General features: G+C 44.0%; 1 protein-coding gene across 1 annotated transcript; it reads left to right on the top strand.

Moving 5' to 3' along the window:
• Positions 1-827: 827 nt before the first annotated feature.
• On the top strand, positions 828-16,390 carry LOC139923618 (F-box and WD repeat domain-containing 11-B). Its single transcript, XM_071914421.2, has 13 exons — positions 828-959; positions 5,416-5,484; positions 6,483-6,702; positions 6,882-7,068; positions 7,324-7,414; positions 8,161-8,298; positions 9,722-9,840; positions 13,011-13,260; positions 13,858-13,976; positions 14,398-14,508; positions 14,593-14,671; positions 14,755-14,919; positions 15,100-16,390. The coding sequence occupies exons 1-12, from the start codon at positions 921-923 to the stop codon at positions 14,914-14,916; spliced, it is 1,584 nt and encodes a 527-aa protein (XP_071770522.1). The 5' UTR covers positions 828-920; the 3' UTR covers positions 14,917-14,919; positions 15,100-16,390.
• Positions 16,391-16,664: the final 274 nt, after the last annotated feature.

The raw sequence follows: 16,664 nt of genomic DNA, 5'->3' as shown, positions 1-16,664 counted from the left end.
CCTGTCTAAATACTTGAAACGCTTGCGTCCATTCCACCTACACAAGCTATGGGAATAAAATGCATTTAGGAGCTTGCTTTGATAGGTTCAAGCTAGTGAGTGGTTCAAGGAAGGAAACCAAAAAACTCTGCATTTTAAGGTATTTAGACATGACCAGTGAATATAAAATATATTTACAATTCAGAGACATGAATAATTCAAGCAAATGCATTATTCCCTTTATGTTTCATGAGAATGGGGCAAAAAATGTGAACTAAGGCAAAGGATGAGAATCATAAGATCTGTTGGCATAGGAGTACAGTGTCTGATTTCATTATCACCCTTATTCACTTTGATTCATTTCAACCACGTAAGGTCCTGTGTGGGTTTTTCTAACTAACGCAATTGGCTGAAAATGGACTGACAACCATAGCCTTCTCAAGAAAAGATTTGGCTGGAGGTCCTGCCTATGCTCCCTTAATAAGAACACTGAAGCGTTAACTTTATTTTTTTTTATGGAATTGCATTGAAATTACTGTTCCATTTAATATCATGCCACATTAAAACACCCAACATCCTGCAGCATCTCATAGCAAAGCTATGCGGATGATTGATTTTGCCTTAGTGTATTCCTCTTCAGGATAGCAACAGCATCTTCATCCATTTGCCCTTTTGTTTGGGGGAGTCACCGGGGAAGCCTTGGTAGCACGGTAAGCCAATCAATAAAAGGCAAAGCTATGAAACCACTCCCCCTTTGACAAAATCCATCCAATCAGTGCGTTTTTCATTGCATGGGCGTTCCCATCCCCCACCCACCCCTTTGACACTGCCCTGCCAAAGCTGTGTGGCTGAGCGAAGTGAATGACGTCTCTGCATTTGCGGGCCGCCGACGCAGGGTTGGGTTTCCATTTTCAGAGCGAGTTTCGGGGGGGATCATCAACATGGAGCCGGAGATGGAGGACAAAACGTTGGAATTGATGGTAAGATTCGTTTGGATATGGCATCCCGAACACCCAATGTGTTCATTATCAATCTTATATTAAGTGGGGCGCCGAGGCTCGATTCGACGGCAGGAATGGGCTGAAGCGGCTTGTCGGGAGAGGTGGAGGAGAAAGGAGGGGGGACCAGAAATAAGAGGGAGGGCCTGAAATTATCGATACATTTTGCTAAGAATGCTCCGTATACTGGTCGAATTGATTAACGACATCTAAACATGAAACAGTATTACATGTAAAACATTGTACTTTTGGATAAAACGGGTAATTAGCTGGGCAATCAAAAGGTTATTGAAAAGTCGTCGGCCGAAGAAAGCCGAGGATTCTCGGGGTAGCGTTCACTGCGGTGACGCTGCGCCACTTTAACTGGGCCCTGTCTGTTACTTAGCCAGCTAGCTAACACTGGCTAGTTGGCGATGAACCACGTAAATTTACGGGTAACGTTATGTTATTTTATCCACTTTATGTTAAGCTAACGTTACATGGTAATTGATGTGTGGAGCACTCCAGTAGTCTTCATCTCGAAAAGGAGTGTAGCTAAAATCGTATGTGCTGGTTGTGTGTTTATATTTTTAAACTGCGTAGAAGGAAGTGTGTTGCTATTTCATTCACATAGCGTTATCACGATTAGCGAGGTAGCAATTAGCTCAACAGCTAGCATGCTAAAAAAGCTAGTTATATTTGACAGCCATTATCAAAAACAAAACAGCCCACTGGGTAGTAAGCTAGCAGCTTTTTTGCGACACAAAAACCTTGACTGGCACTTTATATTTCGTTTTCCCCTCGTTAGTCGGTCAAAGTTAGCCATCAACAAAGCATCTAACGAGAATACTATCTTGATCAGCTAGGTAGCCAACTAGGCTAACGTTAGCTTGCTAATAGCTAACATTATAGGGGTCAAACTGACTATATGGAGACGTTGCTTGCTACATGGCTCACATTTACTTGCACATAGCCACACAATTCGCTGTTCGTTTGGTAGGAATTCATACATCCAGCCAAATTAGACAGCCAGACAGCCCTCTGACGAAGATCAACAAATACATCAAAATACTGCTTTCCATATACTTCATTATCTCATTTCAGTAAGTTAGGCCTAGGAAGTAAAGTCGTAGACCATACAGATGGCGATTTGGGCCAGACAGATATAGCAGGACACCGAAGTTTGTGGGGACTGCTTGCCTATTTTTGCATATGGTCCTATTCCCAGGTACTATGGCTGTTTACAGGTTGTGAATCATATGGAGACAAATTACGAATGCAGCCAGCCATTAGATGCTATTGTCATCAAATGTTGCTACGCTATTGTATTTTAAGCTGTTTAATACTACAACAAAAATACCTGCATAGCAAGCAATACAGTGGCTATCAGAAATTATGTTCCCCAAATATCACTATTGGCATTAGATCCAAAATTACTTCTGTTAGCCTAATTACTGCCCACTTTATTAAGCCCATACTACATTTTATTTGTTAGTTGACAAATTCACAAAGTGTGTGGCCCCATTGACACATGCATTCTACACCATGCCATAGATTCCCTATGGTAATGCAAGATTACATTGATTTTAAGCAAGCAAATATTATACTTTACAAACGTGCAGAGGCAAGATTGTACAGGTCTACATAATTTTAAAAAAATCATCTGGACTGTGTCTGTGTGTGTGTGTGTTTATTTGTCCCAGTGTTATTCACTAACCACTCATAAGAGTGGGGATGGCAGAACAGTGGGTGGGGTATCTGTCAAACAAAAGTGACATTAATTGACAAATATTCCCATTGCCCCTCCCTCTCCTCTACCTATCCCCACCCACTTCATGTCTAATAATGCTTCTGTGTGTATGTTTGTGTATCAGTCTGTATCTTGTGTGTGAAGGAGTGTGTGTTCCTGCGCTCACTGTGCCAATGTGTGTGTAGCTCTAATACTGGTTTTTCCCCTCACTATTCCCCCACCTCCTCCCCTCTTCTCTCCTCACCTTTGATGGTTACACACCCACCTCCTCTCAACTTCAATTTCCAATCCTCATTTTATAATTTTTTTATTTTTGGATTCTTCTGATCATCTTTTTTCCACACTCCACGGGTCTTGTTCCTCTAACTCCTCTTCCCGCCACTTCCATCCATTCGTCCACCCATCTCCTTCGGTTTCCTCCTCCCCACTTCCCTCATCAATTCCCTCCTCTTTCCTTTACTTCTCATCTCTGGTCTCTCGCTCTTCCCTTTCTCTTACTCCCTCACCCTCTCCACTTCGTTCTCCTCCTCCCTCCCTCCCTTCCTCTCTCTCTTTCACACAGTGCTCTGTGCCTCGCTCTCTCTGGCTGGGCTGCTCCTCGGTGGCTGAGAGTTTGTGTGCACTCAGGTGCCTGCAGAGCATCCCCTCCACCCGGGCTCACAACCAGGTTCTGCCTCTCTCCTCTTAATTCTGCTGCCCCTTCCCCCTCCCTCCCTCCCCATCCCCTCACCCTACACTTTTCATCGCCCACTCCTCCCTCACGACTCCTCATACCACCGTGGTGCGGACAGCACCCAGTCACCCCCCTCACCCTCCTACCTCCTCTCACCTTCTGTTGTCCTTTCCTCCCTATTGGAAGCACACTGCTCTCAGGTTCTTCTCTGGTGTGACTTGGAACAGAATTTTAGCTTTATAAACCATAATTTAGTTTTGTCCAGTGCTTTGTCAATTCAATTTTTTGCATCCAAATTGGGCATCACAAAGCTGAAACATCCACTGCACAGTGTGATTGTTTCTTGTAATGTAAGCTGCAGATTCTTATTGGATGAGTATGAATATTAGAATGATTCCCCAGTGGGTTAGAGTAAGGAGAATAGGGTGCAGTGGTACCAGAGAATAACCCAGAGTTGAGGAGCAACGCTTTTTTTCCCCCTTCTACCTGGAGGTGTGAGGGCTGAGGTGGGGGGTCTTCTTCTGAGAGGCTTCATGCTTGCTTGCCTGCCTGCCTGGCCTAACCCAGTCTCTCTGTTTATCTGTCCTTCTGTCTTTCTGCTCTGCATGATCATCAACACCAGCAAGCCCATCCTGCCTGCTTGTCCTGTCTGCTCTGGTCTTGGTAACTGACCTTTTGTCTGTTTGTCTGTGTGGCTGTGTTGGTGACATCCACTGCTGTGGTTGCCATTGGTTCTGCTCAATGTCTCCAGGTAGAAACCACCAATGGCAACTCTTTGGCCTCTGGGGAAGCACTAACAGATGGGCGATTACAGTATATAGACAGACAGGCCTCTATTCTAGCCGTTTCGCCTACACAGCCATTTTCAAAGACTCTGACCTTGGCTCACTCATCACCTACACACACTCACAGATATGTGATAGCATTGACCCTCTTCCAGGTAAAGGCTGTGTGTGTCCAATCTCCCCAAATTGGAGGTTGTGCACACATACGGAAGCAGTGAACACGCTGTTAGAATAAAGGCTAACAATCAAACCCTAAGAGTGACAGTAGATTCAAAGAAAACGGTAATCATGCATTAGTCATGTTTTGGTGTACCTCACAGAAAAGGTTGGGCTGTTACTGTTCATTTCTTGAGTGTTTGTAGCCCCGGCTTAAGAGAATTTTAAGAATTGAGGGATATTCTATGATGAAACTTATTGACCTAAGGGTCAATAAGAGTCTCGTGGAAGTGCACGAGTCTCCACGTTGCTGTTGTATGTATGCTAAAACTATGATTGTAAGACTAGATTTTCCCAATGAAAACTTGTTGGTGACATCTGCATATCTACCTTGGGTACCTGATATTGCTACTTGATTGTTCATGATTTCCAAAGATGTATGCATGCTAAGGAAGGAACCAACTATTAACCAATGTTTCAAAGATATTTGGCAGTGTAAGTGTAATTGGCATGATGTGAAATATTGATGAAGTCTTCAGTGTGCTCCTAAGTGGTCAGCCTATCTCGCTCTAAGTTGTTTGTGCTGCTATAACCCTATTTCTGTTGTGAGGATAATGATTCAAGTCAGTCTAGCTTGTTTGCAATGCACTTGTTGCAGGACTCAAATCATGTTAAGTCTGGGATCCAGTTACGTTCAACATGTTTCTGCCTCCTATCCTCTGTATATGCTGGAAGGCCACTATCTGATTCTAGTTTCATTACAGTTGTGTCTGAGCTGCTGCCAGTGACATACCCAAGATGCTGCAGTTTAATTTCCTGTCCAGACTACTTAGCCCACATCACAGACAAGCAACCAGATAGATTCCTTTTGTTGCAGTGCTCAGTTTAGCTGCATATGTGTGTGTATGCACGTGTGTGTCTATGCGTGCACGCCTCAGAAGTCATGTTGGCTACCCTTCCTTGGCTGTGTTTGTGGCACTCTGTGTCCAGCGCTATCCACACCGCTACCCTGGCTCTCTCAGTGCCTTTGACACAGACACCAATTGAACACAACACTAACCTACCCCTACCCTTTGTTTTGTCCTTTTTCCGCAGAACACGTCAGGGATGGAGTCACAGAACCTCGTAGACGACCTGTCGCCAAAGAAGAACACAGTTCTCAAGGTGTGTGTGCATACGTTTATTTCTGGGTGGACTAAATGATCCGTGACCATGACTTGGGGAACCTATATGCATAATAAGTAAGCACAATATATGACTTGTTTCCTTGCATGTAAATGCTCCAGCCTGAATAAACCATAGAATTAGCTTGGTCATATGGAGGTCATTCTTAGGTAAGCTTATTACATTGCTGTCACAGGCCTTGAAAATCCTTGAAAATTTCAGAAGAATGCAGTAATATCTTAACAGCATTTCAATATGGATGGAATGACTTGATTTGTTTGAATTCATAGCATAGGATGTGGTACTCATTCATTTATGGACATAAGTGTTTTTGACACATGTCCTATGTCATTCTTGCCTCAATAGAAGTAAATACCTTAGATTGATGTTGGCAACTGTTGTTGACATCAAGATACATTTTGGAACCATATTTCACTGATTTTTCTCCCCTGTAGTCCTCTAGTGCAATAAAAAAATATAAACGGCTTTAAACTGTGGGAAAAATCACCACATTTGACAAGAATGCCATGCTAACCTCATCGGTGAAAATGTTTTTAAGTTAGTCCATTCTGCAACATTAAGCCTGGAGGAAGAGCCTCCTCTTCATCCTGTTCCTAGACTGTTCTAAGGCCCAATGCAAGAACTGCAGAAAGTGTCACTGATGAGTTTCACCTGCCATTTTAATCTAATGTGCTTATTTTCGTAATAGAAAAATAACAGATTTTTTATGCCTTGTAATTTCAGTGCAAGGCTTACATTTAGGAAATATAGTCACTGCATTTAGATTTAGATTGTGTGTTTCAACATGTAGTAATTCTGGATAGAAGCTTGACACCATGTTGTCTGTGGCAGTGACTATGCATTGACCCATCAGATCGCCATAGAATAACTTTTTCCCTTTTTATTTATTGAATTAAGATTCTGCATAAGATTTTTATATCACAGCTGAAATGTGTTCCTATGTAACATCCAGATAATAACACACTTGCTCTTTTCAGCTTAGTAACGGTCCAGTGACAGGGTCCCGCAAGCGTCCATCGGAGGGCAACTATGAGAAGGAGAAGGAGCACTGCATCGCCCTGTTTGACCAGTGGTCGGAGGCCGACCAGGTGGAGTTTGTGGAGCACCTGATCTCCCGCATGTGCCACTACCAGCACGGCCACATCAACTCCTACCTCAAACCCATGCTTCAGAGGGATTTCATCACTGCGCTGCCAGGTACAAATACAGACAGATGCAAAACCACACTTTGGTAGCAGCAACTCTAACGTCAAATCCATGCTCCTAACTGCAGTGTGACTGTACACAGTAAGGCTCTACACACAAACAGACCAGACTAATTTCCATTGATTCTGCAGCAGAGACACTTACTCACCCCCTTCTCCTCCCACCCCCAGCCCAGGGCTTGGACCACATAGCGGAGAACATCCTGTCCTTCCTGGATGCACGCTCGCTGTGCTCAGCAGAGCTGGTGTGTAAGGAGTGGCAGAGGGTAATCTCAGAGGGGATGCTGTGGAAGAAGCTCATCGAACGCATGGTCCGCACCGACCCACTCTGGAAGGGCTTGTCCGAGAGACACCAGTGGTGAGGACACTGAGGGGGCTGGCTTATCTACTGCAGTTTTACATAAAGAAATGATGGGGCAGGGGGGAATGAACCGAGTTCCTTTTTCTAAGGACAGGGTAAATCATCTTTTTCAGCATGCTTGTTAGTTTTTCAGTTTCTGCCATCTAATTTGGGGTAAAGGAAAGGGTGAGGAAGTGGAGAAGGAAGCTTGTGTTAGGTTGGCTTCCAACAGGGGCTGCACAGGTGTCATTCTTTCTGTTTTTCTTCCCCAAGGGAGAAGTACCTGTTCAAGAACCGCACTACAGAAGTCCCGCCCAACTCCTACTATCACTCCCTTTACCCCAAGATCATCCAAGACATAGAGGTAAGAGACAACTGCCAAACAGATTTTAATAGCAACATAACACATTTCATTTTCATGCACTTTTAAAGTACTATATGTGCGTTTTTCAATTAACATCACACTCAGTGAAATATGATGTCTACAAGCAGTGCTCTACTCTCCAGCCTCTGTAAGCTTCTTTCTATTGGAAGAGTTCATTATTTCCTTTTCTTTAAAACGCCAATTAGCAGTCTAGTGGGAAGGTATTATAAGTATCTTACAGCAAATTGGATCCTAAAACTCGACAAATATCCCCGAATTAAACCACAAAGCAAATCATCGGGGCTTCTGTTTGAAATGGAGAGAGTAGTTTTTCTTTTCTAGTCTTAGAAAATACACCCACCATTGGCCCACACTTGGCTTATTTATTGAAAAAAAAAATCTAACTTGACCAGATATCCCATTGGGTAATCTCACTGAGTATAGCCATAGTATAGCAGTGAGTTGTTCTCACTGTTGCTATGGCTTTTTTTCCACTGTTAGTGAGAGTGTCCTGCACATGTTGCCTTGCTGCTTTAAACACATCTTGATTACAAGCTATTAATAAAGTGGAGTTAATAGTCGTAGTGTAGAACAGTGCTATTCTAGTCTCAACACTCTCATGACCATTTTCCAACTCATTAGATCTTGCATCTGTTTTTGTCCTCGCTAATAACATGCATAAATTCTTCTGTCTTCCTCCTTTCTCTCTGTATTTTTCTCCCTCTCTGTCCCTCCCTCCCCTCCAGACTATTGAGGCTAACTGGCGATGTGGCAGACACAACCTGCAGAGGATTCAGTGTCGCTCAGAGAATAGTAAAGGGGTCTACTGTCTCCAGTACGACGATGACAAGATCATCAGCGGCCTTAGGGACAATTCCATCAAGGTACATGTCTGTATGTGTGTGTGTGTGCGTGTAGGGTTTGACATTAAGGATTGCCTGCGGTCAGTAAGACGTTGACGTGGGCAAGTTGATTGATCAGTAACTGGCCCAATTGGGCCACTGCTTTTGGGGAAAAACGTTTATGGGCATGCTATTTTTCACTTGGAGATAAGCCTGTTATCTTTGCGTCTTTGCTCTGGCCCCCTTGCCTCTCCGTTGTGCTTTTTCTAACCAATCAGATTCGACGGCACCCTAGAATTGTGGGTAGTGGACATAGCAGCAGGTAGTTGGAATTACAAAGCTGGAAAATGCCCTTGTCTGTAATTTCCAAGTGAGGCGAATAGGGCTCGTTCAAGGCACTGATGATTACTGTAAACACAAACTCAGTGCCCAGAACAACAGCCGGCAGCACCTAGTCTGTATGATGGCAAAGCGGCAGGGTGAGAACCCCTCATCAGAACCCATTCATTTATTGGCTAGATGGATGAAAATGAGAGACTTACTGGCATATTGAATTTCCCCTCTGGTTTTGTTTTGTTTTTTCCATGTTAACTGCTGGTTACATTTACTGAAAAGCTTTTAGCAGTTAGTTGTGAGGTTCAAGGGTCAATATATACTTTTACTGAGTTCTTAAAAATAGGTTTTTAGGATTAACAAGTTTTTTTGTGTTTTTCCTGCTGGGCCAGCGAAAACATACTAGAGGCAAATAGAACTCTGACCTCCTGGCCCGACTAGGCAAGTGCAGAAAATTCTTAACATTGATCTCACTTTGTGCGTTTAAGCACCAGCAATAGAGAGGCGAAAGTGTGTGTGGTCATGAGAAACATATGTGTGTGTGTGTTCTTTTCCCCCTACCTGTGTTGGTGTACTTCTGAATTGAATCTCTTTTTCTGGCCCAGTGTGGCTTATCATCTTATTGTCTGTGGCGCTGGGGTAAACCAGCAGACAGTCAGACAGAACACAAGTGAATTATAGGATAAAAAGGCTCATCTCCAGACTCGCTGTGTGTTCCACTCATCTGTCTGGCTTGGGAAAGGAGGAGGAGGAGGAGGAGGGGAGAATGGAAGGAGGAGAAGAGGGGATTTGTCTTATTATTGTTCTGGAGGAGGCTACACACACCCAGGGAAGAGCAAGAATGGCTAGGCTCATGCGGATGCATAAACACACACACACCCAGCTCAGCACAGCAGCAGCAGTGGGGAAATGGGGCATGAACAATGCTGTGAGATCAGGCCATTCTTTGCATGACCCAAATCTGCTACCTTTTCAGAGCCACTGTCTTACCATTATCTTATTTTTTCCTCTTTCTTTCTTTCTCTCTTACTCTATCAATATCCCCCTCTCCCTTTGTCTCGCTTGTCCTCCTATTCCTTTTTCTCTTCCTTCTCTTCTTCCTTGTCTTTCTTGTCTTCCCTCCTCCACACAGATCTGGGATAAGCAGTCTCTGGAGTGTCTGAAGATACTGACCGGTCACACAGGCTCAGTGTTGTGTCTGCAGTATGATGAGAGGGTCATCGTCACCGGCTCCTCTGACTCGACTGTCAGGTACGACGCACATCAGTTTTGGTACAGACAGCACACACTGTAAGGTTGGACTGGGACCCAAAAGTGAGTCACAGAAAGGTTAAAAATGACTTTCAGTTATTGAAGAGAAGGTTGGTACGCAAAGTTATTTATACTGGGTGTCTGGATGGTTTGACAGGCTACTACACAACTATGCTTGCCCAGACGGCATCAAGCTGTCACGTTCATTCATTTGTATTTACTAACACATGCGGAGTCCGAACGCGGTCAGTGTAAAACCTTAGAGGAAATCCTAACAACGTACTGAGTCTAAAAGCAGATGATCAAACAGGTTCTGGTGCGATGCGTCTATAAAATGAATGTATAGAAAAGTCACTCAAAAGCTTGATTTCACTTTTAATATTAATCAGTAAGCCTCAGACATGGACTACTATGCTAGAAATCCAACACTGGCCCTTCTGTACAAGTGCAGTTGTATAACAGTCTGCTTTATTAGTCTCAGTAGCGCAGCCACTGTTTGCCTTACAGTACATTATCCAAAAAGTACATTGAGTCCACCTTATGACATTTGTTGCATGTCTGTCCCTCTCTGCTATCCCTCCGGTTTCTCTATTATATGCTATCTAATGAAGCATGAATGCCATAAGAATAATGTTTTTTAAAAACAAAAAGCTAGAGCTTTGGCAATATAGCATAAATAAATCCTTGCAATATAAGCCTTCTATTACTGAAGGGACGCTTCACAGTGGGGATCAGGGCTTGGTCTGATACGCAAGATTACACTCAAGGGGAAAATAAGCCGGCAAATCATACTTCAGTAAGAGCATTTTCACTCTACAAGAAGCTGAGGCTTTTCGCAAACATTGCGACTGGCATGTAAATACAAATAGTAGTAGCCAAAAGCAGTATTCCTGCTCTGAGAAATTGGGCTGACAGTCATGTAAAGAAGCTAAACTCGTCTCCTTTTTCACCCTGATATATTATCCTACTTCACTCCATCTGGCAAACACAAAGTGAAGCCACGGCCAAACTGAGAACAATCTGGCTCCACATCCTACTACTTAGTTTGAATCAGTTCCCCCCTGACAATCGGACAAAAGGCAAATTAGACACGAGTTAGGCTATTATGTGGAAGTTGTATCTTTATTTTGGCAGTTATTTGGGTGTGCCTTGTCTGACATGAATTTTTAGCACTTTTAAACTGGTGGATCAGATGCTAACGCTCGCCAAACTGCAAGTTGAAATGTAGGCCAAGGAATCATTGCTCAGGGGAAACGCAGCCTGAAATCCTACATTTCCCTCTAATAAATACAGCCTCTTGTGATTTGGAAATCAATACTCTTTTGATCAGTTGCGAAGCCATACCTTTTAATTCATCTCACAAGGGCTGCCTCTTGACAGATGCAGACATATGCTTTCAGAAGTCTGTCATAATGGGCAAAATCAATCTTTTCCAATACAATCAGTCATCCGAAAAACAAAACTTTCACTCTCTTCAACTGTTAATTTTTTGCTTCTTTGTGTGAAGGTTTTTTTTTTTTGTTATTTCTTCCTTTTGCAAGTGGTATACAGGGTGTGTGAATTAGCAGTCCATTTGTCCAATCATTGTGAAATGGGTGTAGTTGAAGAACAGAATGGCCCTTCCTCCACACAGCAAAATGTACAGACCCACATATGCGTGAACGGGAGATCGCTTGTCACCGAATGAAACAATGGCCGTTGTGTTCTGCGGTAAGACGGCATGCTGAACTCTCAAAAGAAGCAGCACACGAGGCAAGGCTGCTGATGGAATTCGATTTCAATTTTCAAAAAATAACCATTCATAGGTGAATATTGTTTGGCCTACTTTCATAGCTTCAAAACCTGCTCTACTCTTTGCCTTTCATGCAAAATACATGTATCTGTTACCAAAACAGCAAAATGCAGTTAATTTATTAAAAACAAATGTAGGCCTAAAGAACATGGATAATTTGATTAATGCATGCAAGTAAATCATTTCAATTTTTGCGTTCCTAACCACACTGTACCAAGCTACTCTATACCTACTGTAGAGGTTACAATACTCAAAATATGGTACTTGGAGATGGCATCATTTATACTATAAGTTAATATGAATTGTCCTGCACCCAGCCAAAACCAAATGTGTATACACAGTGAGATTTTTTTTCTTTAATAAATTGGATTTACATTACTTACTGAGGCACACTGTTTTGCAGTGTTTCAGTGCCCACCTAACCTATTTGTGCAGCAGCCCCTCACAGTCTGCAATTTGTGTTACTTTTTATCAGATGCAAGATAAGAATATTTAAGTTTATTATCCCATAGTTACTTACATTTCCTGTCACGGCAAGAGATAGTGGGATACGGTTAATGCTTTTGTAATGTAGCTGTACGTTTTACTGCAGCTATTTAAAAGACCTGGTGTGTGTGTGTGTGTGTGTGTGTGTGTGTTGGCACTTTGCATTGGCTACTGCACACAGAAGCTCAACGTTTATTCTCTTATTACTTCACACTTCGGCCGTACTCGCTGGGCGGTATCCAAGGAAAATGTGACTTCACTTCCTTAGCAACGACTTGACAGGCACTTGTTTGTAGGTTTGAATGTCAGCTTTTCCAGTGTGTGTTCTTCGTTTGATCCTCGCTGCCCAACGGTGGAGTTCAATAAAATGTTTTTACCAGCCACTCCTGCGTGCGTGCGTGCGCTCTATGTGCATATGTGTGAACTCTATGAGCTACTCTCCATTGTAAAACTAATAAACATCATTCTCTCTCCTGTCTCCATTGTTTTTCTTTTTCCCTCGCTCCCATTACATATCTGTCTTTTCCACTCTCTCCGTCTTCAACCTTCCTCTTTCCTTCTTTTTGACCACTCTTCCCCCTGCCCCATCTCATTTTCCTTTCCGACTCACCCCTTCCTCCTATCTTTTTCCACTTCTCTCACCTCCTTGTCATTTCTTCCCTCTCCCTTTGTCTCGTACCCCTCCCCTCTCATTCCACATCCCCTTTTTTCCCTTCCTGCCACCTTTCCTTTTCCTCCCCCTCTCCTCCCTCCATCACCTCTGCCCTCATCATTCGACCACCCTGTCGTCTCTCCTCTCCCTACCTCTTTTCTCATTCCCCTGCCACCTCTCCCGTCTCTCCCACATCCTCCCCTGCTTCCTTCCATTCCCTCCTCTTCTCCTCCTCCGCAGGGTGTGGGAGGTGACGTCAGGCGAGGTGCTGAACACTCTGATCCACCACAACGAGGCGGTACTCCACCTGCGCTTCGCCAACGGCCTGATGGTCACCTGCTCCAAGGACCGTTCGATCGCGGTCTGGGACATGGCCTCGCCCACAGACATCAGCCTCCGCCGCGTCCTGGTGGGGCACCGCGCCGCCGTCAATGTGGTGGACTTTGACGACAAGTACATCGTGTCCGCCTCAGGGGACCGCACCATCAAGGTAACAAGAGCAGAGAACATTAGATTGCATCAGAAATGTTTTGGCTCTGACAATTGTTTTTGCAGCATCGGTTTTATTTTTAAATTGATTTATCGTGGAAAGATTGATTGAGCACACATGCTCTATTTCAACAACGCCCAGTTTCACATTCATATATGGGAGCTTCCCAGCGCCACGATAGTCTTCTACTGTCATCTACAAAGCAGCTCCACTGGAGCAGTTGGGGGTTAAAAGGCCTTGCTGAGAGAGGGTAGAGTGTTGGTCATTCATTCTCTCTGCCCAGATTTCCACAGCCATTACAGGATTTGAACTGGAAACGGTAAAAAAAGAAATCGGCCCCAAAATGATCAACTCATAGTGTAAAAGATTCCTTATACTAAAAGGTGCGGGTGGGGGGGGGGGGGTGAATTATGTGTTTTGAAGTGCATTTCAAAGAAACTAGAAATGTCAAACTTAGCCTGTAATTTCACATCCAGCAACAGAGTCTTAAAGTTCCAACTTGTTGGGTAAGCAGTAAGCATCTGAATAAATATAGGCCATTGTGTTGAATATGTGAGTCATGTCTGTGGTTGTGTTTCTCCGTCACCCCCTTTTTAGGTGTGGAGCACCAGCACCTGTGAGTTTGTGCGCACTCTAAATGGGCACAAGCGGGGCATCGCCTGCCTGCAGTACCGAGATCGCCTGGTGGTCAGTGGCTCGTCCGACAACACCATCCGGTATGTGTGCAAGACCATAAACAAGTCTTAATAGATTGTAATTCGTAAGATCTGTTGATCTTTCCTTGTCTATTAAAAATGTATGCAATTTATGTTTTTACATTGTTGAAATCACTTGATGCTGACATTTTATGTGAAAATGATTCAATTAAACTAAATAGATCTGCAGTTTGGTGGATCTTTTATCACACTGAGATACTGATAAAGGCCAGAGAGTTGAAAACATTTTGTCCATCGTCATCATGATGGACATCATCATCAATTGAATTAAATATTGCAAAATAACCTCGCTGTCAAGTGCAACCCCATTATTTTGAATACATGTATGCACTGACTAGCATGTAAATACTGACGGGACTGTATACTTTTGTGTGTGTGCTGAAGCGTCTCTCTCTCTCTCTCTCTCTCTCTCTCCCTCCAGGTTATGGGACATAGAGTGCGGTGCGTGTTTGCGGGTGCTGGAGGGTCATGAGGAGCTGGTGCGCTGCATTCGCTTCGACAACAAGAGGATTGTCAGTGGCGCCTACGACGGGTGAGTCACTCGCACACACACAGTTTTATGTACTTAGAGACACATGTTGTTTCTGACCTCCTGTCTTCTCATGTCTCTCTGCAGGAAGATCAAGGTGTGGGACCTGCAGGCAGCCCTGGACCCACGAGCCCCTGCCAGCACCCTATGTCTGCGCACACTAGTGGTGAGTATCTGTAATTTGGCATGCGTGTGACACAAACTTGTGTATGTCCAGCTGAATTCCTAATTTTGTTTGTGTGTGTTCAGGAGCACTCGGGCCGCGTGTTCCGTCTGCAGTTTGATGAGTTCCAGATCATCAGCAGTTCCCACGACGACACCATTCTGATCTGGGACTTCCTGAACGTCTCGACCAATGGCCAGTCAGAGGGACGGTCTCCGTCCCGCACCTACACTTACATCTCTAGATAGCAGGTACACACGCACATGTTCACAGTTGGTTGATAAGACCTGTTCATGCAAATGTACATACAGTATTATGAATTACCTTAGTCAATAAGTTTGTGAATACACGCACTCTTAAATTTACGCGCACACACACACACAGTTAAGCATACCAGCATGTCATTAACTACTCCTTTCTGTTTCCCCCAGGTGGCGCCACCCACCGCACCCTTTCTTGCAGGAGCCCAGGGCTGATTGGCTGATGGGTGCGTCCGTTGTGGAAAGGAGCCCATCTCTTCTTTTCCTTCCTCCTCGTCATCTCTCTGTCCACCCCTCCCCACCACCACCTCCTCCACCTCCCTCGCCCGTTCTGACAGACTCTTAAGCTCGTGCCCATTGCCTGCCAGTACCTTGACATGCACACACACAAACACAGGTAGACACAGATGAGGATGCCCTACTGCAGAACCCACGCAACTCTCCCAAGACGTTCATATTCTACTACTAATTTATGTTCTGTAAAGTACACTAATGCCAGTATTAACATAGACCTTACAAGTCACCAAGCTCCCCCCTGTCCCCCTTACACCCAATCAAAGCAGCTTCTGCTCTTCAGTTTTCAACCCCCTGCCAAAACATATTTCCACAGATATGGAATCACTGATAAAGATATATATATTACACACACACATACACACACACAGTGGCACAGTTGGACAGAGGATGACCGGAGCTGTGATGTGGGAGACAGAGACTCTTTACTCGGCTCTAAGAAAGGAAGGAAGGATGGGAGATGGAGGGAGTGAAAGAGGGAGAAATGTGTTGGGGGCGACTTGCGCCCTTCCCCACTCCCTCTCACTCCCTCTCACTCCTCCCTGTCTCTCCTTTCCCCCCCTCGCTCCTTCCCCCCTCCCCCAGGGATGCACACTCGCTTGGAATATGGGGGCACACACACTCAAGTTTGCGCGAGTGTGTGTTTGTGTATGTGGACTTGTGAAACGGCGGAACAGAGCAGAAGCGACAAACAGACAGACGTGCATGTGAGGTTGCCTTGGATACAGCATCCCGGTACACCTCTGCTCTTTTTTTGTTTTCTCTTTAACTCTTACTTTCTTACTGTTTTTTTTATTACTATTATTTTCTAATTTTATTTGATGAATATTTTGGTTCTTAGTACAAAAATCATACTAAGCGTAGTTCTCTTTCTCCTTCCCTCTTTCTCTCTCACTGTGTCTTTTCTCATTCTCTCTTCTAACTTCTACTCCTGTCCATCTGTCCCTTTCACTCCATCTTTCTCTCTCTGCCCCTCTCCCCCATCATCTATGTGCTTGCTTTGGTTATGAGAGAAGCTGGAACTCAAGAGCTCAAATTTAGCTGTAAACGGAGTTGTCTTGTCAAAAATTGTGTTGTATATTAAAAATGATTTTTTAAAGAAGAAAATGACCTTATTGTGAATAAAGTACTTGACAGTGGTGGAGTGTTGAGCCAACTGTAACATGAATGACTGTCTAATTGTCTGTTTGTTCTCGTCTGTGTGTGTATGTGTGGGTGGGTTTGCACGTGCCATGCTGCGTTTCCATCTGACATGTAGATGTAACACCCAGTAGGCTTTTGCTCTGGTCCTGTATAGCTCGGACTAACAGTGTTACACAGGGAATTAGTGGCTGCCTGCCTTGCAGATGAAAAAATATTCATATTGTGATCTTTATTTGCAATTTTGAAGCCCTGATTGGAGGTGATAAGACACTTACATGGTATAATTTCTGGTTGTAGAG

The sequence above is a fragment of the Centroberyx gerrardi genome, chromosome 16 (assembly GCF_048128805.1).
Source record: "Centroberyx gerrardi isolate f3 chromosome 16, fCenGer3.hap1.cur.20231027, whole genome shotgun sequence".
Taxonomy (NCBI): Eukaryota; Metazoa; Chordata; class Actinopteri; order Beryciformes; family Berycidae; genus Centroberyx; species Centroberyx gerrardi.
The sequence above is the reverse complement of the archived record's forward strand: the minus strand, read 5'-3'. Positions and strand labels throughout refer to the sequence as shown.

Excerpts from the sequence above, each read along its gene's own strand:
- LOC139923618 (XM_071914421.2), top strand. The coding sequence starts at position 921 with ATGGAGCCGGAGATGGAGGACAAAACGTTGGAATTGATG. Across the intron at positions 9,841-13,010 it reads TCCTCTGACTCGACTGTCAG|GGTGTGGGAGGTGACGTCAG; the intron begins GTACGACGCACA and ends CCTCCTCCGCAG. Across the intron at positions 13,977-14,397 it reads TCGTCCGACAACACCATCCG|GTTATGGGACATAGAGTGCG; the intron begins GTATGTGTGCAA and ends CTCTCCCTCCAG.